Source organism: Pipistrellus hanaki (assembly GCF_964339955.1).
Source record: "Pipistrellus hanaki genome assembly, chromosome: 6".
Taxonomy (NCBI): domain Eukaryota; kingdom Metazoa; phylum Chordata; class Mammalia; order Chiroptera; family Vespertilionidae; genus Pipistrellus; species Pipistrellus hanaki.
The window spans coordinates 10,412,533-10,439,563 of NC_140508.1; the positions used below are offsets into that span (position 1 = coordinate 10,412,533).

General features: G+C 46.6%; 1 protein-coding gene across 1 annotated transcript in view; it reads right to left on the reverse strand.

Annotated features, from left to right (window-relative positions):
• The window catches only part of DOK5 (docking protein 5), a 125,631-nt gene extending 111,706 nt beyond the window's left edge, over window positions 1-13,925 (reverse strand). Inside the window, exon 1 of the mRNA XM_084888453.1 lies at window positions 13,561-13,925. Coding sequence (XP_084744579.1) covers window positions 13,561-13,626 — 66 coding nt within the window. The 5' untranslated portion in view covers window positions 13,627-13,925. The remainder of the gene's footprint in view (window positions 1-13,560) is intronic.
• Between the last annotated feature and the right edge of the window lie 13,106 nt (window positions 13,926-27,031).

A 27,031-nucleotide genomic window follows, 5' to 3' on the forward strand; every position in this document is an offset into this window, starting at 1 on the left:
CTCTCCACGTCCACCACCCGCTCCGGGCTTGAGGCAGCAGGCGGTGAGGGAGCGAGGGGAGAACTGTCTCTCTCCGCTCTGCCACGAGGAGGCTGAGGTGAGGGAGGTTCAGGGACAGCTCCGGTCCCAGCAGATGGCCGGCAGCAGGGCCGGGTACCAATCAGGCCCTTCTCATTCCAGCCAGGGCTCTCTCCTCCGAGGACTGCAGCTGGAATAATGCAGAAGGTCTAACAACAAAAACCACGCAAAGGAATGCCCCCAAACTCTTGGATTTCTTGGGATTTCTGAATATACACATGATATGCTAAGGTTAATGACTGTTCATAGTTAAATACGCAAAATGTTGCCTCGGGGTTTCATTTATGTACTTAAGTGTTTATTGAGCTCCTACTATGTGCCCAGGCACTGAGAATTCAGCTGTGAACAACAAAAACAAAAACCATTAAAAAAAAAAAAAAAAAAAAAAAAAAAAAAACCAGAAAAAGCTATTACTCTCTCAATTATCAGAGACAAGTAAAAAACAAACAATAAAGCAATGAAGAATTTAACAAGTAACATTACAGCTATGAGGGCTGGCTGAAGGAAACCAAAAGGCTGGTGAGATAGAGAGTCCTCGAGGGAGGCCACTGGAATGGGCGGAATGGGCGGGTCAAACGCTGTCTGCGAGGGCGGCTTCTGAGCTGATAACTGAGCTCAAAGCAGGCATGGAGGAGCATCCCAGATAAAGGGGAGAATCTGAGTGCAAAGGATATGAATGAACAAAACTGGCCTGTGGAGACCAGAAAGGAGCTAGAGGGCTAGAGCTTGGAGGGAAAGGGACAGAGGCTCAAGACTGCGAATTAAGTAAGGCCTCGCAGTTCTTAATATCTTGGAACAACATAAGTGGAATACTCAGGAATTGCAGCTAGCCAACCGTGAAAAGACGAATGCCCTCCCTCCACCCCCGCCCAGGCTAGACCTACCTGAAGCACGTTACAAGGCCGGCCAAGCTAATAAAAATATTGTTTGGGCTACATTAGGCAATATGTACTTATTTGAGTCAACACATAAATCTTTTTTTTTTCTTTACCTAGTATCAAATTTTCAATGTTATAACTTTGTTTTTAGACTAAAAATAACAGTCACGGTTGTTATTACCATATTTCCTAGACCAAAGATTTCTACAGAACATTTCCCAGGAAGGTGGGTTTTTTAAGAACGTGAATAACCTTTTGTGTGTTCCTAAATCCTGACTCAATAACTACTTTTTAAGTTCAGTAAATAGCATCCTCAAAAGGAAAAGGACTGCAAACTGGAGTCTAATTATAAAATTGCCAAGAACCTGGTCTCCTGCTTGAGAAGCCTGTGTACAGAGGGTCTGTTTCTCACTTTCTGTTAGCAAGACCTTCCCAGCCTCTGAGGGCACGCTCTGGCCGGAGGAGAGGAGGCAGTTCTCAGAGGGCTGGGGACCTCCTCTTCACAGGCGAATACACATTGGGCAACAAGCCCCACTTTTGGAATTTTTCACCGAAGTTCTCACCCGCCGGGTGAGACGATGTGTAATCTCTGGTACCATTTGTAACAGAAGGGGGTTTGGGGGGATTACACAAATGCTCCACAAAAGAGGTGCAGCGTGACTTCAAGTTCAGATTCTGCCACGTACCAGCTGTGTGAACTTGGACAGAAATCTTAGTGACTAACTCCGTTTTAGGCTCTGTCAAGTGGTCTTTAAAATATTCGTGCACGTTTTTGATCATAATAAAAAGAACAGGAGGAAAGAAGGTTGGACGAGTAAATAAGCAAATAACTATATGAGTTTGGATATGCCTGTACACTGGAATCCTATCTTATCATTCAAAAGCATCGTAGGTTGCTAAGCAAGAAAACCATGGGGCAGGAAAGTGCGTAACTATAGATTATGCACACGAGCACACCTATGCATAGACTTCTGGTACACAGACTGTTCTGGAAGAAACTCTTTATGGTGGTTGTTTTTGGGGAACGAAACTAGGTGATTCCTGTGGACAAATATGAAAGGAAATCTTACCATTCAATGCATAAACCCTGAAATTTCAAATTTCATACCAACTGTACCTATTTCCTATTCCCAAAAGCGTCTAATAAAATTTAATTTGAAGGAGGTCAATCCAAACCTCCAGTGTTAATCACTGTATTCCCTGATACTGAATTTGGAGGTTACATACCAACAGTAATTACATACCAATGAGAAATTCTAGAACATTCTACCACTCAAGAGTAGCATCTACAACAAAACCAGCTGGGACCTACAGTTTTCTACTGGTCTTCAAACCCTGGAATATCCCATTCTATTATTCAGACCTGCATTCCTTCCATCAGCAAATACTGAGTATTCACTGTGGGCTGAAAGCTGGGACACGGCACTGAACATCAGAGCCAGGGTCATTTGTCTCATAGAACTTACATCCTAGTGGGAGAAAACATTTTAAGAAGAAAATATCCAGCACAAAAATAAGAAAATTCGTCTTTAAAAGGCCTATGTCTACTCCCATTAGAGCGGCGTGCCAGAGGGATGTGGGGAGTCTTTAGAAGTGGTGGGCAGGTCAGGGCATTGAGGCAGGAAGTCACAGCTCAGCCCTGGATGCCAACAGGAAGCCCCGGCCAGGAGAAAATCAGAGAGCAGGCAGACTCACAGGCCTAAGCTCTCCCACAGCACCCTCCCTGGAGGAATGGCCCTCTCAGCCTTCACTGAACACCACATTTGTATCTGAATCAATAGATGCTGGAGACCAGACTGGTTCCATAACATCTAGATCGGGAGCCACTGTGACAAGCCAGGTCCAGAGTGGTTCTTTGGCAGATGAGCCCAGAGGACTGCCTATTGGCAGAGAGAAGCCCGGAGACTGAAGAAACTGTTCATGTGCAGAGTCCGTTTTGCTGGGGTTCGCAGAGGTATGACTTCTCAGAGGTTTTCTAAATAGATTTCTCTCATTGAGTTCATATGTGGTATTAAGATGATAAAATGCATTTTAAGAAGTTAATTGCTTTCCTAAACAGAGAGAAACTGATGTTAAGTAAAAGCTTTGAATTCAAAGCAGTGTTTTAATTGAAATTAAATTAGTCCATTCATAAGATTGGCTAATTTCTCCATTAACCACTAAAGCATTCATTGCATACACTACATGAAGGAAGGAAAGATAAAGGCTTAGGCAAGGGGAGGTGGGGAAGAGTGGGGAAGGCTTAGGCAAATGTGAGGTAAGTTCCTGGGTTTTGTGGGGTGAGGAGAGACATATGCACCTATCATAATATCAGATGGAAGTTCCTAAAGAGGATATTATTGAATACATGTTGTTGTTTTTCTTAAGAACCATAAGTCTGAAAAATATTAATACCCATTTATTAATATAGAGAGAGAATACAGATTTTTAAATATATTTTGTTGAGTTTTTACAGAGAGGAAAGGAGAGGGATAGAGAGTTAGAAACAACTATCAGCTGCCTCCTGCACACCCACTACTGGAGATGTGCCCACAATAAAGTACATGCCCTTGACCGGAATCGAACCTGAGGCCTTTGAGTCTGCAGGCCGACGCTCTATGCACTGAGCTTAACCAGATAAGGCAAGAATGCACATTTTTTTAAAGACTCTCAAAACTCAACAGTTAGAAAAACAAACAACGCAATAGAAAATGGGAACAAAACATGAATAGGCATCTTCATCAACACACACACACACACACACACACACACACAGAGAGAGAGAGAGAGAGAGAGAGAGAGAGAGAGAGAGAGAGAGAGAGAGAGAGAGAGAACGTCTAAAATAAAGAATAGTAACCACATCAAACGCTGGTGACATCAAATCCTGGCGAGGATGCAAAGAAGCTGGATCACCCACACGCCGCTAGGCGAATGTGAACAACAGTTTCCATGCTGGAAAACAGTCTGGCAGATTCAGAAAACAAACAAGAACCACCAATACAACCCACCCATGCTCTCTTGGGCATTTACCTAGCGGTGTTACCAGATAAAGGGTATGCTCTTGCCTTTCCCGGAAAGAAACAACGGGAGGAGGCGGGAGTTAGAACACAAAAGGCTTATTAAGCTTTGGAGGGAAGAGACCACAGCTTGATGCGTCAGAGAGGGCACAGGAAGATTGTCTGTGACTCCAGAGCCTCCGCCAGGCTGCACTCCTATGGTGCTGGTGAGTCCTGTTCCTGGTTCATCTTCCAGGTGCTCTTTTGGTGAGCTGGTACCAGCTGGCACAAGTGTAGGAGGGCTACATGCTCCAACATACTATGCATGTCTCATTAGCATTTTAAATCTTCATGAAGGAGTGTGTTTTCTACTATTATAATGAGCAAAGGCCACCAAAAGGACAGTCTTAAGAGCTACTGCACAAGCACAATTTTAGGGACTTTCCCTTAACCCGGTGGCACCTTTTCTGAGGTTGAAAGCATTCCTAGCCCTGTGGAAGGGGGCACACAGTGTCCTGCTGTTCGGGCTCTGTGCCCGGATCCAGGCCCCTATCAAACTCTGGCAGGCGGCCTCCTACAGAGGTACCAACACTCACGTTCACTCAGAAACAAGTGCACAATGTTTATATTAGCTTTACTCACAACAGCCCCAAACTGGAAACCACCCCAAATGTCCACCCACAGATGAAGGACTAAGCAAGTTATGGTACATCCGTACTGTGGAATATTATTTAACAAGGAAAAAGGAATTGACCAAGGGTACAATAATTCCAGAAAGGTTACATACTAGTCTTAAAGTTGTAGAAATGAAAAACAGACTAGCAGCTGCCAAGGACTTCAGGTTGTGGGAGAGGGTGAGGGGAAGGACCTGTGGTGATGGTGAGGGAATGTTCTGTATCTGACTGTAGCAATGTCAGCATCCTGGCTGTGATGCTGGGCTATGGATCTGAAAGATGTTACCATTGCAGGAATCTAGGTAAAGGACATGGGATATCTCTTTGTGTTATTTTTATAGCTGCATGTGACCCTACCGTTACCTAAATATTTTTTTTTTTTAATGAGACTGGTTCTTAAGTTTTTGGAAGATGTAGAGTGGGTGGTGAGAGGGCCTGGGATATCTATATCTCTGTAAGAATCTGATAGAAACTATGAAGCATCACCTGAGAAAAATCATTTGCATCTTCTTCGGAGAGCCTGTTTAAGGACTCGGCTCAAGAATATAATCCACTTCGGCTGTTTCCAAATCTTAGCTATGGTGAATTATGCCGCTGTGAACATAGGGGTGCATATGATTGGTGTTTCTAATTTCTTGGGATATAGTCCTAGAAGTGGGATTATTGGGTCAAATGGGAGTTTCATTTTTAATTTTTTGTTGAAACTCCATTCTGTTTTCCATAATGGCTGCATCAGTCTGCCTTCCCACTAGCAGTGCAGGAAGGTTCCTTTTTCCCCACATCCTCACCAGCACCTGTCATTTGTTGATTTGTTGATGATAGCCATTCTGACAGGTGTGAGATGGTATCTCATTGTCATTTTGATTTGCATCTCTCTGACAATTAGTGACTTTGAGCATGTTTTCATATGTCTCTTAGCCTTCTGTATGTCCACTTTCAAAAAGTGTATAAGTCCTTTGCTCATTTTTTAAACTGAATTGTTTATCTTCCTTTTGTTAAGTTGTAAGAGTTCCCTATAAATTTTGGAGACTAAACCCTTATCAGAGATAACATCGGCAAATATGTTCTCCCATACAGTGGGCTTTCTTGTTGTTTTGTTGATGGTTTCTTTTGCTGTGCAGAAGCTTTTCACTTTGGGTTTTAGAAACAACTGAAGTGCCCATCAGCAGATGAGAGGATTAAAAAACTGGTACATCTACACAATGGAATACTACTCTGCTATAAAAAGGAAAGAAATCTTACATTCATAATAGCTAGGATGGACCTGGAGAGCATTATGCTAAGAGAAATAAGCCAGTCAGAGAAAGATAAATATCACATGATCTCACTCATTTGTGGAATATTAATGAACACATAAATAGATGAACAAAAACAGATCCAGAGACAGAGAAGCATCAAACAGACCATCAAACCTCAGAGGAAAGACAGGGGAGAGGGGTGGGTAAGAAATCAACCAAAGAACTTGGATGCATGCATATGAGCCTAACCAATGGACACAGACACTGGGCGGGGTGAGGGCATGTGCTGGGGAGTGGGGGTGGCCAGGAAGAGGTCAATGAGGGGAAAAGGAGACATATGTAATATGATATGTAATACTTTAAACAATAAAGAGGGTTTTTTTTAATAAACAAATAATAAAAATAACAAAAACAAAACAAAAAGAACATAATCCACACAGCTCGAGTTACAATCTCTGGGATCCAGGCCATGAGCAGAGGCTTAGAAAAATAGTAAAATAAAGGCAGTCCCCACCTGCTCCACACAGTTCTGCATGCAGACACTCAACCCAAATTTAGCCGTCTGCATTCTAGAAAGGAACTATTTTAACTTTGACGTTCACAAGTATCTGTGGCATTTCTTGACTCACAATTGCACTTTGAAATTCTCCAAAATGAGGGCCGGTGGGAGGGAGGCAGCAGAATCCGTCCTGGCTGGGGATCTGCAAAGGTTTACCCAGCAATACCAAGAGAGTGGAAAATCACGCAGCCTTCCTCACGCCCCAAACACGGGACAGGGAGAGATCTGAGGGTCCCTTCCACCTGACCATTGACCTTGTACTGACACTAGTTCATTCTAAACTATCGCAAATATGCTAATCTCAAGTTCACAATACAAGTCCAAAATCAGACTGTTAATTCCTCAAGGATGTTGACTGGGCCTATCTAATTTAAGGCGGTTTATCTGGAGCTTAACACTAGTAGGCACTCAATAAATATTTGATGAATGATAAAATGAAATCAAATATATCCCAAATGAAAACTAAACTCTTCAAATACCAAAGATAATGATTCCCTGACAAAAACTACTAAACGGCTTAAAGATAAATATTTCTCATCTTCTACACTGGCAGATGGATAGGAAAGCATCACAACAGTAATTTTGTTTATGTCTACACACAAAGTCCCTAAATTGGCCATTCTTGGTTTTGGGGACGATGATTAAAGGCTGACTTTATGCATAATTAATTCTGTCATCCACGAGGACAACTGAATGCCAATGCCTCAAATACGAGCAGGAAAGCACGGGGGACATAGTAACCTAGGAAGCTGATTCCAATTGGGCCAAAATGCTGTGTGGTCTTGATTTGGGCCCTTGACTTCAGTCTATGGGACCACAGACTTCATGACTGGCAAAGTTATCCCCAAAGTCTCTTTCTTTTAAGGAAAAAAAAAACAACACACTTCATACACCATACTGAACAGTTTTGTGTGTCTTATGTACCAAGAGTATCTGATAAAATTATTCTATTTCTGTGATTTTCATATTACTAGAGGCCCATTGCATGAAAACTCATGCACTGGAGGGAGGGTCCCTCAGCCCCGCCTGCCCCTTGTCACATTCCAGGAGCCCTCAGGGGTGGGAGGTGACCCAGCAATCAGGGGAAGGCGATATCCCATCACACCACTGCTGCAACCACTGCCAGCAGTGAAAGCCTTGGCTGACCCTGGTAACCTAAGCCTTGGGCAGCCCTGGGTGGCTGAGAAGCCACCATCTGAGCTTGCTTGCACTTCAACCTAGCTCTGGGTGGCTGGGGAGCTGTGGGGACTAAGTGCCGCTATCTTGTGGCTGTGAGCACCATCATCTTTGAGGGCATGGCAGTCAATTAATATATTCTCTCCTTACTGGCTGTGGGCACCACCATCTTTGATATGCTAGTGCAGTCAATTAGCATATTTCCTCCTTATTGGTTGTGGGCATTGCCATCTTTGAGGGCAGTGGAGTCAATTAGCATATTCCCTCCTTATCAGCTATGGGAGCCTCCATATTTGTGATGGCGTGAAGGTCAATTAGCATATCCCCCCTTTATTAGATAGGATGATTGTAACTATGTCATGGTATCATAAAAAAATGCAGATTTCTAACATCCCTAAATCTAAAAACCCTAACTGAAATATGAATGCCTCTTTGGCACACTGAGTCAGGTGAAACAGAAACCTAGGGGAAGAAAATATATCTTCCTAAAATCTGTCCATTTACTAACCAATTTTTCAAACCCATTCCCTGCCCCCCAGGAAGACCCCCAAGTAGACAGAAATACCTGCTGATCAGATGAGCGCACTCCAAGCAAAGTCAACGGGGATGATTTTTTCTGGTGTTGATGCCACTGCCTTTTATCTAAGCATCATGGACAGTCTTGCAATGGCAGAGGTTCCTTCTGCACCAGCATTGGTGCCAGGCAGCATCTGTGCTCACCTGGTAATTATTTCATATATATGAGGTTTGTTTTCTAACTAACCAGACATTCTTTGAGAGTGAGAGCTAATGCCGCAGAGGCAGGGGAAATAGTAACCCCTGAAGCATCCTCATCCTCCAAGAGCAGGGGGAGGAAGAGTGAGAGCAGTAAGCAACATTAGCTGGGTTCCCACTGGACCAAGCATTGTGTTAAGCCCTTTTACGAGGATCATCTACTAGGAGTATATTATGAGTCTCTCTATTTTTACAGAAGACTGAGCCTTACAAATGTTAAACAACTCATCCAAAGTCACATAACCAGCTGCTGTATGGGGATTTCAACACAGCCTCATATCAGAGAATATGCTTTTAAACTAGTTCATAGTGATGGTTCCATGCATTCATTCAAGACATCTTCATCAGGTGCCCACTCTGTGCTGGGCACTGTTCCAGGCACACGGGCTCACCTATCTAGAACAATAAAAGCCTAAGCGACCATCACAACTGAACAGATGACCGAACAGGCTGCATGGGGCGACCAGGCCAGCAGAGGGGTTAGTGAGGTATGACCAAACAACTGAGCAGCAGGCTGCATAGGGCAACCAGGTCTGCAGTGGGGGCAGTGAGGGACGACCAGGTTGGCAGGGGGGGCAGTTGTGAATGAAGAGGTGGGCAGGGGGTAGTAAGAGGCGACCAGGCCAGCAGGGGGTAGTTAGGGGCGATCAGGCAGGCAGGCAGGTGAGCAGTTAGGAACCAGTGGTCCTGAGGATCAGGCCTAAACTGGCAGTCAGACATCTCCTGAGGACCCCTGCTCCCCATGCATGAATTTCATGCCCTGAACCTCTAGTGTGTGTGTGTGTGTGTGTGTGTGTGTGTGTGTGTGTGTGTGTAGAGAGAGAGAGAGAGAGAGAGAGAGAGGGAGAAAGAAAGAGAGAGAGAGAGTAACTGAACTGCCAAACAACCAGAACAACCAGTCAAGCAGTCACTATATGCACCCTGACCACCAGGGGGCAGACTCTCAACGCAGGAGCTGCTCCCTGGTGTTCAGTGTGCTCACACAGTGGGATCATCACTCAGCTGACTGGGATGAGTGGCACTCGCACAGCAGACCGATCCCTGCAGGCCATGCTCCTGACCAGTGCATGAATTCATGCACCGGGCCTCTAGTAATGTAAATAAAAAATAGAGAATCCCCAGCCTTCACTGAGCCTCACATGCTACCTAGGGGATACAAGCAATGAAGTAAACTCTACAGACCAATATGTGAGGCGGGTGATAAGGCTAAAGAGAAAAATGGAAAGGAATTTAGGGGGAGGAGTAGGGAAGAAATAATAAAACAGGTGTCTGGGAGGCTTCAGGAAGGAGGTGGCATTTGAGGAAAGGCTGAAGGAGGTGAGGGAGGCAGCCAGGGGAACAGCATCCTAAGCAGAGGGAAGTGCAGTAGAAAAGGGTCAGAAACTCGGAGCCCATTGCAAAGCTTTTACTCTGAATTGCATGGAAAGTCACTGGTGGTTCGAGCAGTCAGGGAGCCAGATCGGGAGGTCATTGCAATATTACAGGGAGGACCTGAGGGGGGCTCAGCCCAGGATGGTAACTGAGAATGGTGTGAGGGACAGTCGGATTCTAGGTGCATTTCAAAGATGGAGCCCACAGAATCTCCCTATGGATGGCCTGGGAGTGAGAGCTAAAAGGAGGAGAGAGGAATGAAGTTTGATTGCTGCTTGCTTGTTTGATATTTACCAGGGCAGCTAAAATGCTGGGCCTTCTCGTGGCTGAGCTGCAGCCTCCAGCAGAGGCTGGTGTGGATAAAGCCATCAGGGTTAGGGTGCTCTAGGTCTGAGGCAGCTGCTAGGGGTCCAGGGGAGATGTGGGCCAGACAGGAAAGATGAGTCTTGGCAGACAAGAGCACAGAAACATTATTTAAAGGTGGACAATCGAGGGGAGGGATGTAGACGAAAACACTCAATGTGAATTTGAACTCTGAGGTCTGGATTGTGGACAAGCCAAAGCAAATATTGACTGGGATACTTTCTCTGCAGCAAAAGAAGAAACCAAGTGAGGATAGTTCAACTGTGCCGTGCAAGCCACATGCTCTGTCAGGTTAATGATGTGCAAACTGTCTGATTCACCACTCAGCCAAGGGTACATTTTTAGGGCCTTTTGGGGGTTAGCCAAATAATTGTAGACAGCTGCTCCCCTTCTGACCCCACAGCCCCCCAAATAGTAACATGGACATTCCTGAACAAATACTGCCCAGGGCACAGCTTGAGGCCTCCATGAGTAAGCTGGAGAATGAAGATGTGAAGATATTGCGACTTTTGAATTCCATTCAGCTTTCCTATGTTTAAGGAAAAGTCAATACGTATGTGATTACTTAATCACTTAAACTGGTTAGGACCTATCCACCATCCATTTGTGGGGACAGTCCTACGATGTTTCCTATCCCATTAAAAAATCACTTACATGTTTATAATTTGTAAAGCTTCCAGTGAGAATGCCTCCAGCTGCACAAACATTTATGCCTCTGAGCACTTGAAAACATAAAAGTAAAGAAATCAATAATTCTTATATCCTTCCACTGATTCTAAGTCATCTTTGATGGTACTAAAGAAACCATACAGTCAAAATCGATGCTATATGCTTTCACTGCATTTTTACAAGTATGATCTGATATAATACCCTCCACACAGCTAATGTTCATTGTATAGATTTGAAAACTGAGGCCAAGAAAGGTCAAGGGTCATAGAGCTGATGACTCATAGAAGCAGAATTTGTTCTCTTTTTCCAAACCCGAGGGAGCATCTCTTGGCACAACAGCTGCTTTCCATGAAATGTTGTTTTCTTGTTTAATTATAAACCCTCCCAAACACGGTTCTAATCCACTGACACTTGTCTGGATTCCATTCATAAAACCACGATGTCACATTAGTTCCTAAAGAGGCTCAGGAATTGCACTCTGTAAAGTTCAAGGGGCACTGGCTGGGCACTCACTCTGTACCAGACGCCCTGCCCTACCTCCCTCTGAGACTCACCCCCACTGCCTGCGGTCCCATATCTGCAGCCCAGAAGAGTCCCACCACCAGGGCTCACTTTGGACAGAGGTTCCCTATGCCGTTTCCCGGAAGCATTTTCACCATCACTTGCAGTCTCCATTCAAAACTCTAGTTTGCTCTGCTTTCTGACGACCATGTGAATAAATCATACAAGGAGAACACTTTTTAAAAATTAACTGGTGACAAAACCAGTGGTAACAAAGAAGACCAGATTTCTTTGATCATATTTTTGACCCTTTCAGTCCATGAGCAGTAACCATCACCCTAACAAATAGTCTAAAATCGATGTGAGTGTTAACAAAGATTAGATGAATAAATCCTGAGAAAGTCTGCTGCTCGCTGGCATCCAAAATACTCTAAGATATAAAATGAATGCAAAACTATATTTCTTTTCCTTCTGCTCCAAATATCTGTCCATAAACATTGGCACACGCATAGGACTATATTGTGTCAGTTGCAGTAATATAGAAAAATAATCTCAATTACCATAAGCTAGAAAGTTACGGTAACTAGTCTTTCAAATAAATCACCATGTGTCACAATTTGGCATACACTCCGATCCTGATGAATAATTCACATGTTCTGCATTAATAATGCATGTCCTCTTCCTATTGGAATGCTCCCTAACGCAGAATGGCTGTCTCTGAGCCATTTCCTCAACTGACATGATGGAGTAAGCCTAAACTTAGGACGGCGCCTTTTTAATGCTGCCTTTACTGTTGTAACACTCTGGCTTGCCCATAAGATTATAAAAACCACAAAGTTCCTATTATTGCCTGCCCTGTGCACCGGAGCCGCTCAGCGAGGGGCCCAACAGTAGTGGCTCCTGATGTGAGACTATCTGCAGAGCAAAAGCGGATCAGGGAAGCCAGGCAGCGCTGGTGGGGACTGGTTAGTCCTGCGGACATCTCTCCCTAATTATCCATTCACAGTAACAAATGGCATAAATGCTAAAACATAGTGATGGGGGGGAGAGGGGGGGGGCAGAGGGAGAAGAAGGAGGAAGAAGAAGAGAAGGAAGAAAGAAACCAAAACAAACCAAGCAAGCTGTTTTAATAATTACCAATGTTTCCCATCCCCAGATTTTCTTTCCAAGCCATTTCCCACAGTAAAATTGCCAGGCACATAAAGAGCGCCCAAAGACCAAATAAGAGAAAGGGGCCAAAGACACGTATTTGTAGAGACTTCAGTATAACTCTCTTCCCAGTGAGGCCAGTCCCATCACCGTCGGCGTTTGTTGTGATTTCAGACATTGTTAAGTTAACTTTCCTTCCCCCACCTCTCGCCAAACGCACACAAGAAACAAAGACAGCCCCAGCACAAGGCAGAGAGAAATGAGGTAGTTTGAAATTAAAAAAAAAAAAGAAGAAAGAAAAATTCCAGGATCTTCCCCCTCCCTCCCTCCAGCATCCTTTGTGGTCACTCAAGCCCAAAGGGACCTGAATGAGTTCTATCTGAAGTTCCATCAACGCAGAGAAAAGGGGGGAGACGAGGAGCCATCCCTGTGCCTCATTTGCCCGCTGTGAGTGCTCTCGGATTCATGGATTCATTCATTCTTTCCTTCAGCACCAATTCAGGCAGCACTTGCTCTGTGCAGGCAGCAGGTTCCACCAGCAGAGATCCACCCTCAGCGCTAAGCACCAGAGGAAATGCAGACCCCGGTCCCTACCCCAAGACGGCTGGCCAGAGGCCACCCACGCCGCCTGTGCCAACACCTGGAACAGAGCCGGGTCCCTGTCCAGGACCCCAAGTCCAAAGAGACCTTCCTTACACGGGGCCGCCACCTCTCACTGGGGTCAGAGGGTCGCCAACCCTGTCCGCATCGAGGGCCCCTGCCCCTTTCTCGGCCTGCGGATCCATCCCCAGGAAAAGTTAAGTCGGGGCGAGTGGAAAGAGGGGGCACCGGGCATCCGGCTGGCCCCGCGCCCGCCCCGCTCCCAGCTCCAACTCCCATGGCTACCGGGAAATATTTATTTCCAGGAGATGGGCTCCAGCGGCTCCTGGAGCCGAACACGCGGCCACCATCGGGAAGCCCGGTCATCGGAGGGATAAAGATAGACCCGTTACCCGCCCGGACCCGGCCCTGCAGCGGCGGCTAGAGGCGCGGGCTCCCGCGGGGTGAGAGGCGCGCACCGCACCGACACGGCCGGGGTCTCCCTCCCTCCGAGCTGCTGGCTCCAGAGGGAGACAATCGAACCGGCGATCAGAGGCAGAGAGGACCGGTACTCACCCCCAGGCGCCTGCTCCGGATCCTCACGTAGCCTTGCTTCACTATGTCATTGAAATTGGAAGCCATCCCGGCCGGCGGCGACCCTCTCGCCGGAGCGCACGCACCCGCAGCGGGGCTCTGGGGTGGGTGGAGGGCAGGGGCAGGGCGGCGTGGGGGCGGGGAGGGGGAAGTTGGAGAGGGGAAGCTGCCTCGGCTGCGGCTCCGCGTGGCTCTAGAAGACGCACATCAGTCTGTCCCCCGCGCTCCAAACCCTGAGAGTGGGCGGCCGGCTCGCAGCCACTTTGGGGGAGCGCAGCGCGAGCTCGGCGGCGAGGCGGCTGGAGCGCCGGCGTCAGCTGACTCATCAGCCAGCCCGCCCGCCAGGAGGAGGGGCGGCGGCGGCGGCTAAGGATCCGAGAAGGAGGAGGAGGTGGAGAAGGAGGAGGAGGAAGGAAGCGGAGGGAGGAAGGGGGTCAGAGAGGAGGAGCCGCGGGAGTCCGTGCGCCCCGCGGTGGCCGCCCGCAGGCGACACCCTGGAGCGCGCTCTCTCCTGCCCTCGCCCACCTGCCCCGTCCCGCTTCTCCAAGCGATAGCGCCCTCCTCCCTCCCCGGGAATGCCCCGCCCGACCCCACCTGGCCATCAGCCTGCGGAGATGTGGCTCCTGCTCTTCTTCCTCCACTGGCTTATTTTAGGAGGAGAGGAAATTTCACTTTTCCCCAGCCGCCGCCTCCCCCGCCTCTGTCTCCCTTCAGCCCCATCTCTTCCCTGCGAAGGGCTGGCTTTTACCTCTGCTGCATGTGCACCTGGGGAGGTGGTGTTGCCATAGTTTGCCTTGACCTTGGCATATGAGGGCAGGGAGATTGCCATGGCTGAAGCTGCTCCATCAGGTTTCCTTGGTGTCCTGGACCCAGCCCTGGTGACATCAGTTGCCACGTTTTTATTGTGTGAGCCAGTCTTTCCCACGGGAATATGCTTCCCAGGGGCTAAGTGTACCCCCAGAGCAGGTGCTCAATGCATCCTTAGTACCAGCTCTGTTCCAAGCCCTGTAACCCCACCCTGGACTTTTGGAAGTGGGCCTCCCCCCTTCCCTGAGTAAATAGCAGGCCCATAGTTGGCCCCCAGAGCCTGGCCATAGAACCCCCTCATGACCATTATGGGGGGTTCCTGCTTAGAGAATAACATTACGCAGGTTGTGGGGGGAGGGAGGGGAGCGGTCAGGCCTGGCCCTCACCCCACTGGCCTTCCTTCCTGAAGCGGCTTGAGTTGATGAGAGCTGCCAACATATTTGGGGCTCCAGGGGCTGCACGGGGTGCTGATCCTGCTAAAGGAACAATGAGAATGATACTAGCACCCACATTTGGGGAAACTGAAGCTCAGAAGAATGAAGAGACTGCCCCAGGTCCCGCGGACTCAGCGGGTAAACACTGCCCTATCGCCCTTCTGAAGAGCAGGTGTCATGTCGGTGACTAAGGAGGGCCTTGCCAATCATTTGCACTCTCCGCACAGGCAAATCGGGCATCAGAAACTTAACAATTCCTGATCCCGCAGGTGACAAACCGAGGCTGGGGGCCCTCTGGTCAGAGCTCTTGAGAAGAAAAATCCATGTGTGAAAAATCCACTCTTTGGCCGGCTGGTGTTTGAAGGTCTTCCCACTTGAAGACTCTGTGAGTCTCTTTTCTCCCTGGGAGCACCAGCTTTTAGGCCCCCGGGTTCCATGGGTGTCAGTTAAAGAAGAGGAAAACCCAAGAATGTGCCATAGGAACACTGAGACCAAGTCAGGACAAGCCAAAAGCAAGTGCTGTGGCAGGAAAACTTTCTGCTCTGGAGCAAACAACGCCAGCTGTCATCCTGCCATCATTTGACGGAAATGATGCTTTACCTTTAAACCTCTCTCCAAGAGAGGAGAAAATGGTAAAATCACTTAGAGAATTCTTTTTGAAGGCTTAGAACTTACACACACACACACACACACACACACACACACACACCACCACCACCACCATCCATGGTTACCACGAAATAGACCTGTTCATGGAAGGCATTGGTCCAATACCTCATTGGGAGACTGAAGCCTCAGTATCATAGAAACAGTGAGGGAGGGACTTAGACATGAGGAGCTTGAAGCGAATGGCTTCAGACAGAAATAACTACTGAAAAACCTGAGACAGAAACCTTGCCTTTGGTAGTTAATGTTGAGAAAAATCAACATCCATAAATAATTAAGCTAGAAGTGAGGAAATTGTAGAAAATATCAAATTAGATGTGAAGAGACAGGGATTTTTTTTTTTTTAAATCCTCATCGGAGGATATTTTTTTCCATTGATTATTTTATTTTATTTTATCATTATTTTTTTTAGAGAGAAAAGGGAGGGAGGACGTGGGGGGAGGGGAGAAAGAGAAACATCAATGTGAGACACTTTGATTGGTTGCTTTCCATGCATGCCCCTACCAGGGCCAAGGATGGAACCTGCATCCCAGGCAGATGTCCTTGACCAAGAATGGAAACGGGGTTGTCACTCTAACCAATGAGCACACCAGCCAGGGCAGGTGTTTTTAGGGGGTTTTTTTGGATCGGCAAGGCAAATTTACTTCTGCAGACGAGTGCAGTTGCCTGCTGAAAATCATGGACAAAGCACACCAAATGGGAAGTCGTTTGGGTTTTATTTCCTGATGTGGGTCTGCTCTGCCCCTCAGCCTGACTTGATTGGTCAGGGCTCATAGGGATGTTTTTCCTTAATTGCCACGTTGAATTCAGTAGACGGTTTCACTTGTTTTGGGGGAAGTCAGACTGATATGCATGCAAGACACACAGACTGTGCTCTGTTATTCATGGGAGGGACGGGACGGCCACTGATGCTTCCCCGGGAGGTTCAGGCACACATGGCAGGAGAGGAGGGATGATTCTCAGAGATGCTCAGTGTAAGTAGAACTCACAGAGCTGCCTGGCTCCACCACCACACCTGCCAGCCAGCACAGGCCCACACACTGCAGCTTCACCGGAGATAAGCAAGACACACAAAACATCATCATTCCAACCCCCATTGTAACTCAGTTCTCACCACTTAAACTTCTTATTCTAGCATCCATTTCTGTTGCTTTCTCGCAGCCAGGCCCTCCTTTCCCAATACAGTCAGCATTCCACCTCCTTACCCACTGCTCCCAGACAGGCGTGTAGCCTAGCACACTGCCTTCCTCAGCCTCACCGATTGGTCCAGACCTGGGCATGTGACCTACACTGTAGGATGAAGGGCTAAATGCATTACTTTTGCTGAGTCCTGGGACAAAGACTTGCCCCAGATATGGCTGAGATACAGTCTAGATGGGTCCCAGGAGCTGCGAGAGTGGATGGAGGCCACAGAGAAGCAGCAGAAACAAGAGATAGAGAGAAGCAAGCCAAATCCCAATGACATTGTTCCAGCCCCCTTATCCTGCACCCCATGGGCCTATTCCATTATTTAAGCAAATGTGAGGCTAGTATCACAATCAGCCTGGAAAATGCAATGACTTCCATTGAATATGAGTTTCCTTATCTCTCATGACACCGTCCAGGTAGGTGCCTGGCCTGGGAAGATAGAAGCTCAGTCCACAGCTGCTGGATGCAGTCGGTACCCTTCCCAGAGAGGGGGAGAGAGCACAGAGGGAAAGCAGCCTCTGAATACAAGTGGCCCCAGATGTTTCAAATCTCTCTTCCTCTTGAATTCCACTGACTAATATTTAGTCACAGGGCCACCCCTCTCTCCAAAGGCATGGGTGGATTTCTGAAAGAACAAATCAGAATTGGTATTAGACAGGTCAATTGGCACTTTCTACCTCCCCAGTGCCATTCTTAGAAGATTTAATTGCTCAAGCTAAAAACATTTCTTTTTAGCTTAAACCAGTTCAGACCGAGGTAGTCCGTCCTTTGCAACCAAAGGTCCTGTGGAAGGCACCATAGTTCTGTGAGTTGAAGCCTCAGACATCTCAACTAAACTCTAGACAGATATACCTAAAAGCCCCAGATTGAGAAAATCCCAACATTTTCTATGGCATTTTGCCATAGAGCTACAGGTGACAGAAGAGAAAGTGACCTCGGCCAAAAGGTCCAGTCTCTGTCTTTTGGGATTTACTGCTCTTCTGAGTGATTCTGGTGGAGTGGATGGGGATGGGCCATTACCGTGCCCACCGCAAGCCTGGACACCTGATCAAGTCTGGCCAATCAGCACAAGCCACCCTTGGGTGCAGGGATTGCACAGTGATGAACATGTGATCTAGAAGACCCAATCAAAATCGTCCCTGGGGTGAGTAGATGAAAACACTGAGACACACAGCTGCCCATGGCCATCTTGTTTCCAAAATGAGAACCTAGCTGAGAACAAAGCTAGAAATATAACATCCCTGAAGCCAGAACTACCTCTTGCACTTCTCGGTCACACAATCTATTTGCTTTTTGTCTTGTCTATTTGTGCCCATTTAACTTGGGTGATAGAGTGCACTCCCCACGGCTGAGACTAGTGTGAGACAAGGGAGGTGCCTGGGTACACAGTGTAGCAGGCGCTGACTCTGAGGGCTGTGTGAGTGCTGAGCCTCTGTCCTCACTACCCTGACCAGGGGTACTTCTTCAGCTTCTTCACGAGTCCTGCACCCTACGTGCTTCACCCCAGTCCTGACCCTGATACCCCCGGTCTTAATCAGCGTGGGTGGGTGTAACCAAATTCCACATAGCTTTCTTCCTTACAATTCTGGCAGCTGAGAGGTCCAAAGTGAAGATGCCAGCAGATCCCTCTTCCCTGCTTGTAGAGAGCCCCATCAGTGTGTGTTCACATGGGAAGGGGGGCGGGGGGGAGGTGGCAGGTTCTGGTGGCTTTTCCTCCTATTAGAAGACCACTAATCCCATCACTTGGACCCCACCCTCATGGCTTCCTCCACCCTCACCCAATCACCTCCCAAAGCCCCCACCTCAAACTATCATCACATCCTGGGGCAGGGCTTCCACACTCAGTCCACGTTGCTTCCCTTACTAAAGACGTGCTACTTGAAATGAAATCAGTGCGAGTTCACAGGAATACATACAGTCATACTCCCACTTGGCTTCTTGTTGATATGAAACAAAACTATGTCGTGCATTGAAATAGGACTTTGTAACCAGAAATTAACTCAAAGGTCGCCTCCCTTCTGAATTCCAAGCAGAAATCCACTCGGATGAGAGATGAAAACCTCATGCCTTTCTCTGTGCATTTCATTAAGCTGATTGTTATTATTACTACTACCATTATTATTGTTATTATTCAGCTCTTGGGGACAGAAAACTATGTACAGAAATCCAGAAGATTCTGCACTTTCCTGGAGCAGGCGATGGGCTCCCGAGCTTCACCAAAGGAGGTTGCGTTTTCACCAAATATATAGCACAGAGCACCAGGCTGAGACTGCGATGGCACTTAGCCAGTATCTTCACCAAAAATAACTTGAGCTTTGGCCCCGTGGCCCGTTGCTCTCAGTGGGAGAGTCCCAGAAACATGTGCAGCCTCTTTTCCCACGAGGTGAGCTGGGGCTAATGAAAGCGAGAACGGTGGGGCCCTGGCTGGGGAGAGGCTGTGTGCTCTGCAGCGGGTCTCCCTCCACCAGATCTCACCCAGCTGAACAAGGATGACTTGGGAGGCAGCCCGAAGCCAGGTGGGCAGGACCTGGGAACGGGTCTGCTTTGGTTACTCATGGCTCATTGGCTTCCTTCCTGCCTTCAACAAATATCGATTAAGCACCTGCTCAGGGTGGAGACTGTCCACATAACCTGTCCCCATGGAGCCAGGAAAAGTAAACAAGCACATAAACAATTTATATAGCTGCAGATGGCGGAGAGGAAGTGAGTGACGTGCCGAGTAGGAAGTAACAAGCAGCCCAAGACCTCTCTGAGGAGATGACATCTGAGCTCAGACAGGAAAATGAGAAGCTCAGTGAAACCTCGGGCCAGTGCATGCCAGCTGGAGCAAGAACACTTGGAAAAGCCAAGGTGCAGGAAAGAGCTTGGCCAGTTCAAGTTCAAGGGAAGGACAGGGTATCTTAGCCTGTGGAGGTAGAGGTATGGAGGGCAATGCTAGAGGTGGAATGGGACAACCACAGAGAAGGGACTGCATTCTACTCTAAAGCAGAACAGCATGCAGGGACATCTGATGGATATTTTCAAAATATGATTCCGTCTGACAAATTAAAAATAGATAAGAAGGAACTGGACTGGAAATGATATGACCATGTAGAAATCTGCTCCTAAAGACCTCACCCAAAATCTTTAAGGGAAGAGAAATGAGGCTTCTGATGAGGATATACGTTTATATTGATTGATATAACTGTTTTGAAGTATAACTGATGAAATCTATTAAACATTCAAAACTTTGATAATTGCTCGTCAACAAGTCCCACTCTGAAAATATGTCCAAAGGCACAACTATTCAGTGACAAGAACATTCATTGCAGTTTGTTTAGGATGATATGTATGCTAATATATAAAAAGCCAGGGGCTGTCACAACTGAAACAACCGGATGGATGACCAAACAGCAGGCTGTGTGTGGTGACCAGGCTGGCAGAGGGGGTCAGTTGGGGGTGGCCAGGCTGGTGGGAGGGAGGGCAGTTGGGGGCTACCAGGCTGCCCCAGGGGGAGAGGGAGAGGGGTGGCATTAAGTCATGACCAGGCCAGAGGGGGGGATGGTTAGTTGTGACCAGACCTGCAGGGAGGCAGTTGGGGTAACCAGGACCATGGGGGGGGGGGGTAGTAAGGTGCAACCAGGCTGGCAGGGGGGGCAGTTAGGAGTGGCCAGGCTGGAAGGAGGGGGCAGTTGGGGGCAACCAGGCCAGCAGGCAGAGGCAATTAGGGGTGATCAGGCTGGCAGGCAGGGGGCAGTTAGGGGTGATCAGGCAGGCAGGCAGGTGAGCAGTTAGAAGCCAATGATCCCCAATTGGAAAGGGGTCTTGGATTGGAGATGGTGCAAGCTGAACTGAGGGGACACCTGCCCCATGCATGAATTTCTGAGCCTTTAGTATTTAATATAATACATATACCTTAATATCACATATGTCTCTTCATATATATATATATATATATATATATATATATATATAAACATATTTTTCACAGGGAAGTATGTACATACATACAATCAAATATCCAAAGGAGCTCAGATCAATGGGGTGCAATTGTTCCCCATTAAGCTTTATTTTCTCTAATCTGGAATGAAATTTCTATAAAGTCCTGGCCTTTGTGTAATGAGTAGGTAATAGAGTCCATTCCAATTCAATATCCATATAACATGGAATATCACCCATTTGCACTTAACCCTGGGCCCCAGTTTAGGAGTGGGAGCACAGTGGGGGCTGGGAGTAACCTTTTTGCCATTTTCTGCTCTACCACCTCTTCCACATCATAGCTATAGGCTCTGGACAATCATGGTTGGAGGTCAGAAGAGTTTGCTTGCTCCATGTGTTGCCGGGAAGTGGATGCCCACTGGACAGCAGGTGTATAAATATTTGCCCTTTCTCTCAAGGAGCTTCTCTGAGTTCATGAGAGACACACCTGCCCAGAGCTCTGTCCTCAACCCTTTTCTCTGCCCAGCTACTCTTTACTCCCGAACACCCCGGGACCCCAGTGTTCGGGGGCTATACTAGGCTCCCTTTCCCCTTCCAGGTGGTCCTCTTGGTGGATCTACTCTAAGAGAGCCCCTACCTCTTCCCTCTGTGTGCTCAACAGGCCAGAGGAAAAGCATACTCAGTGCTGCCCCCATCAACGAATGGTCAGCTCATTTCAGAGCAGCTGCTGTTCTCAGCGCCAGGCCTACGCCTTTAGGCCATGGAGGAGTGGGTCCGCACCAGTCCCCGTGTCCCCCACACTTGAGGGAACTCCTATCTCGTGTGGAATTCTGTTCAATAGCACTCCTTTGCAGTAGGTAATGGGTAGCTTGCCCCTCTCTTTCTCGTGGGAAGAACAATTCTCTGCCAAAAACCATTCTTCTTGAATCGCAGCCTCTCATTCAGGCTGGAGTTGCATGATCCACAAATGCAGAAAAATGGCTCTGAATGACTTTCCTCGGTTTCTGCACAGATGGCCCAGCACCTTGCTTTACAATGTTTTCTAAATGTTTTCCCGCCCTGGGCTCCAGAGCCTTCTGCTGGAATGGAATCAAGAGGGAGAGTCACGCTTACCATTCTGTTCCACATCCACAGCAGAACCATTAAAGCAGATGGAAAAGATGTCACTTCTCATTTGTTCATTCAACAGCTATTATTTGAGCCAGGCTCGCTAGGCAATGAAGGGCCAATGGGGCAGATAGAAAGAGAGAAGACTCTGCCTTCATGCCTTCCCACCTGGAGGTGCAAGACATTAATAAAATACCCCAGGATGTGTGAAATGATGCAAAAAGGCAAGTTCAGAGAAGTTAGGGCAAGGGAAGAGGACCTGTCCCCTTCGGAAGAGGCAGATGAAGAAATTAGGGGGAAGGTGCTGTAAGGTTGGGGAGGGGAAAGGGACAGCATGAGTGTCCCAGGCAGGACAGCGTAGGTTACAGTGAGAATAGAAAGCCAGGTGGCTGGAATTCGGAGAGCAGGGAGAGGGGAGGAGGCCAGGGAGAATAAAAGGGTTTCTGCAGCATGGATCAGCATGTTATCCTTGATCTCTGCAGTGTGGTCCAGTTTTTTGTTTTTTTTAAAGGAGTTTTTTAATACATATTTTAAAAAACCTACTATGTCTAAAGCTAAAATATTAGTGGTGGTTGTTAGCTGTTGGCATGAATATTGAAAATGTTCATTTTGCCCTGTGTGCTTTATAAAAAATAATAAATTCCCAATGCAACATTAAAAAACAGAACGACTATTTCTTTCTGCATGAGTGCACCTCATGTCTTCAGTTTCAAAACCGGAGATACAAAAGTGAACATAACCTCCAGTCAACTTGCCTGGAGTGCAGGTTGTAGAGTCAGGGGCTCACTGGCTCGCGCCGGCATTGGACTTGCTTTTCTGATGAGAGGAGCGCTCCACTCTGGAGGTCAGTGAAACCATCCCAAAGAGATCTTGGCCCACGCATGAGAGACAAACCGAGGGGAGCAGCTACAGACAAAGGCAGCTGGCATGGACGGAGCCCTGCTTCAAACAGAGCATGTGCAGCGGTGCTACAAGATTGGAAGTCAGTATTCCAGAGGCCTCCTCAGGACCGGTGCCCAGGTCACCGAGTGGCTCTGAGCTAGCCACTCATTCTTCTGCCCTATAACTTGATCTGGGAAACAGATAAATGGGCCAGGCCTGACTGGCACAGGCTGTCCAAGTCTCTGGGTGAAGTGTGTGAAGAAGGTGCGTGGTATGAACAACTTGCTTTGCCGATGTTAATTAATCCTCACAGCTCCCCAGCCTTGGATCCTTACCCATATTTCACAGCCCAGGGGCCTGCAGCAAAAAGACCAAGATGTGTCCAAAGCCACTGAGGAGCCGCTGCAGACTGGGGAGTGGCATCCAAAGAGGAAGCACTGAAACTCCCCTGACAACTAAATCTCATCTGGAGGGTGTTCACGTTGAAAAAGGTTTCCATGTCAGTGAATTATAAGGCAGGGGGCAAGGGATAAATCAGACATTTACAGTAAAATATGACAGGCAGGCTCATCTGCAGTTTTAGGGACACCTTTCTTAGACTGGTGACTGTAATTAGCTGAACATGTCAACTTTGCTTCCATCTCATTGGCCAGAGCTTAGTCATGGGACCTTGGCTTCCCAGAGAAATTGGGAGGGGAGCAGTGCCGGCAGCCAGGAGTCTATGGCAAAGGATGGGGAACCTACCAGAGAGAGCCTAGGAAGGCGGAGTGACCAGCTAGACAGCTGCTGGGGAGCAGCTAGCAGCCGCTAACAACCGCATCGTAACCTTACTGTGGCTGGAAGGAAATTCATAGTCTTCCCCACACCACCCCCCTTAGTATTTCCTCCGCTATCAGTGAGCACGCTTTTAGCTGGAAATAGCATAAAGCTCAGCCACCAGGCTCTCAGATCAGAGGCATTCATCGCAGCAGTTTTTGACACCTAAGACGCCATTAACTTCAGGGAGCGCTACCATTTCCTACGCTAGTAAGGAAAAAAAATTACTATCATCCGCACTTTTCCAGTCAATGAGCAATCACAGTCGCTTAAATGGCTTTCTGAGGCAAACGGACACCCAACAAACTTCACTAAATAAAATGTAAAACGTCCTGACAGAGATAACCTGTGAAATCACCTGTGAAATCCCCACCATAACCCATGTAACAAGCATGCCCATCACCCTGAAAGTTTCTCCTGCCCCTGCAAGCTCAGGCCACCAGGCTGTGGCGGCAGCCATTATGCAATATACCAGTGTCTCAAATCAGCTCTTGTATCCCTTAAACTTACACAATAAATCTTGGGGGGAAATTTATAATTTTTCTCTTTCCCCCCTCCTGTCTTGTGGAGGCCTGTACAGGCTGATACATATAGAGGTAATCCATTAAATTGCTGAATCATTCCATCATCCTATGTAGTAAAAGGCTAATATGCAAATTGACTGAATGGCAGTTGCTATGAAGTGCAGTGACTACCTAAGCCTTCAGTCAGACATCCCCTGAAGGCTCCTGGACTGAGAGAGGGCTGAGGGGAACCCCCCTGACTATATGAATTTTGTGCACCAGGCCTCTAGTATAACAATGACACATTTTATTTCTCCTTCCTTCACTGATGGAAATTAAAATTATTTCCACTTTATCACATTACAAGCAATAAACATTAAATTGATATGCCTAAAATATGAAATTGGAGCATCACTGTAATAACATCTTTCTACAAAATACCTAAAATCACTGTCAGTCATTGACAATATCAGAATTTTTAAAGAATATAAGTGCTCATGGGCTTTCTAAAATGAAATCAAATAACTCGAGAGAATTTCTAAGGATTCTGTGCAATAAAAACGTCTGCTTTGTGGAAACTCTGCAGGGAGACTAAAAACTAAACTAATATATTTTAAATATTTCTTAGATTTCTCTTGTAAGCTTCAAAATTAACTCTCACATCAGTCTGTTGAAATAACTGCAAACATATAATTATGAATGATTGAAGCAAGAACATGTAGGACACTGCATTAGTATTTTAGCTCAAAGAAAGATAGCATTCGGTCTTTTGAAGTACCATGGACAATACTATGTTTCATTTACCCTTAGAAAAAAATCCACACCCTTCTTTGGCCTCCAGGTCAAACTTGACCAGGGCATCCCCCATCCACCTCTCTGACGTCATCTACCTCTTGTCCCTGCACCCCTCACCTTCTTTCTGGCCCTGAAAAACCCCACACTCCCTCCTCTGCGTTTTAGCATTCGCTCATTCCTCTCTTGCACACACATCGCCTTCAGCTTTTCATATGGCTGACTTCTACTTGTCATTTGGGTCTCAGCACATGTCACTGCCTCTGAGAAGCCTGCTTTGTCCTCTGAATCCAAAGAGTAGCCTTCTTCCCACCAAGTCACTGGCCCTCATAAAACTTTTCTTTTCTTCAAAACACTTATCACAAACAGAAATTGTGTGTTTTAACCATGTGTTAACATGTTTCTTGTCTATTTCCCACCTCCCTTTAGACTAAGCTCCAGTAGGAATCTTTCTGACTTGTCCACCACAGCCTCAGTGCCTAGCACAGTGCTGACCATTGCTGAATGCTGAATGAATGAATGATGAATGAATTAATGAATGAATGAATAAATGAAATTAGTGACACACAATGCCTGTAGGGTATTATTTAAAAATATATATATTTTATTGATTTTTTACAGAGAGAAAGGGAGAAGGATAGAGAGTTAGAAACATCGATGAGAGAGAAATATCAATCAGCTGCCTCCTGCACACCCCCTACTGGGGATGTGCCTGCAACCAAGGTACATGCCCTTGACTGGAATTGAACCTGGGACCCTTCAGTCTGCAGGCCAGCACTCTATCCACTGAGCCAAACCAGTCAGGGCAGGGTATTATTTGTTATTACATGCATCCTGAGATGTTGAACAAATAGTATAAAACTACAATAATGAATTTTCTTTACAACATTAATAATTTTTGCTTTGAATTCTAATTTCTTGCATTATAATTATGTTTTTGTGATGGTCTGATACATCACTGCTCATTCTTAGCTTTTAATCTACAGATATCATTGTAAAGTATGCTAATCTTTGACTAGTATATTATTAAATGCATGTCTTCACTGGATAGCTTAATCCATTTTCATTTTTAACATTTATTAGTATGTTTGGTCTTCCTGTCCTCTTACATTTTGTTTTCTGATTTTATGCTCATTTTATGCTTTATGTTCCCCCTTTTTTCCTATACAAGCTGTTTTCTTTTTAATTTTTAGTAATTCTAATGTTTCAATAAACCTTGCTGACAACTGCTACCATCTAATCAGTGCAACCTGCTGCCTTCGTGAACATGACTGTTATGCCAGGAAATGCTTGCCCAGAAAAATAAAGTTGCTGGTAACTTGATTGCTAGTTGCAGGAACTTGCTGAAAATCCATTTATCTGAACAATAAACTATTCACCTGGTCCTCTTCAGTGCATGGAACAATAGCCCCTTCTTGCTATTAAACAAGAGATTTCTCCAGTGGATTCATCAAACTGTGGTTTATTCTTTAGACTCACTTCAAAATCTTTGCCTCTCCACATCCATCAAACCTCGATTGCAAACTTTGCCAAACCCCAGTGAGGCTCCTGCATTGAAAGACTCACCTCAAATCGGGACCCAGAAACCTCATTGAGAGCCCCTTTCAGCTCTCCCCTTTGGAGATGCTCCTGATACCCGCCCTCCCTGCAGTGAACAATACCTTTGGCTTTGATCGCAGGTTCTTTTGATGATCTCTTTGGGGAACCAGCCAACAACACCGTTCTATTTATATTACCCAGGCAGTTAATTTCGTAATTTTATGAATACATTTAAATATATTTTTAATGTTATGTCAAATATTGTTAAAGTCTAACCTTTTGTAGAACATTAAAAAAAAAAAAAGAAAGCAATTTTTATTGTCCTGTGACCATACCCTACCCCTTTCTTAACTTTTGTTGCTATGATGATAGGGGATTATAATGATAAAGATGATGTTTTACATCACCTTACTCTTTCAATAATGGTTTCTGACATCTGTATTAGGTTTTATAAGTATTCTAGAGGCCCTGTGCATGAAATTTGTGCATTTGGGGAAGGGTACCCTCAGCCCAGCCTGTACCCTTTCCAATCTGGAAGCCTTTGGGGGATGTCCAACTGCCGGTTTAGGCCAGGGTTGGGCCTAAACCGGCAGTCGGACATCCCTTTCACAATCCAGAACCACTGGCTCCTAACTGCTCACCTGCCTGCCTGCCTGATCATCTCTAGCTCCCCCCCGTCCCTGCTGGCCTGGTCGCACCTTACTGCCCCCCCTGCCAGCCTGGTCACCCCACACAGCATATTCGGTCATCTGTTCAGTTGCAATGATCACTTAGACTTTTATTATTATAGATAAGTATCCA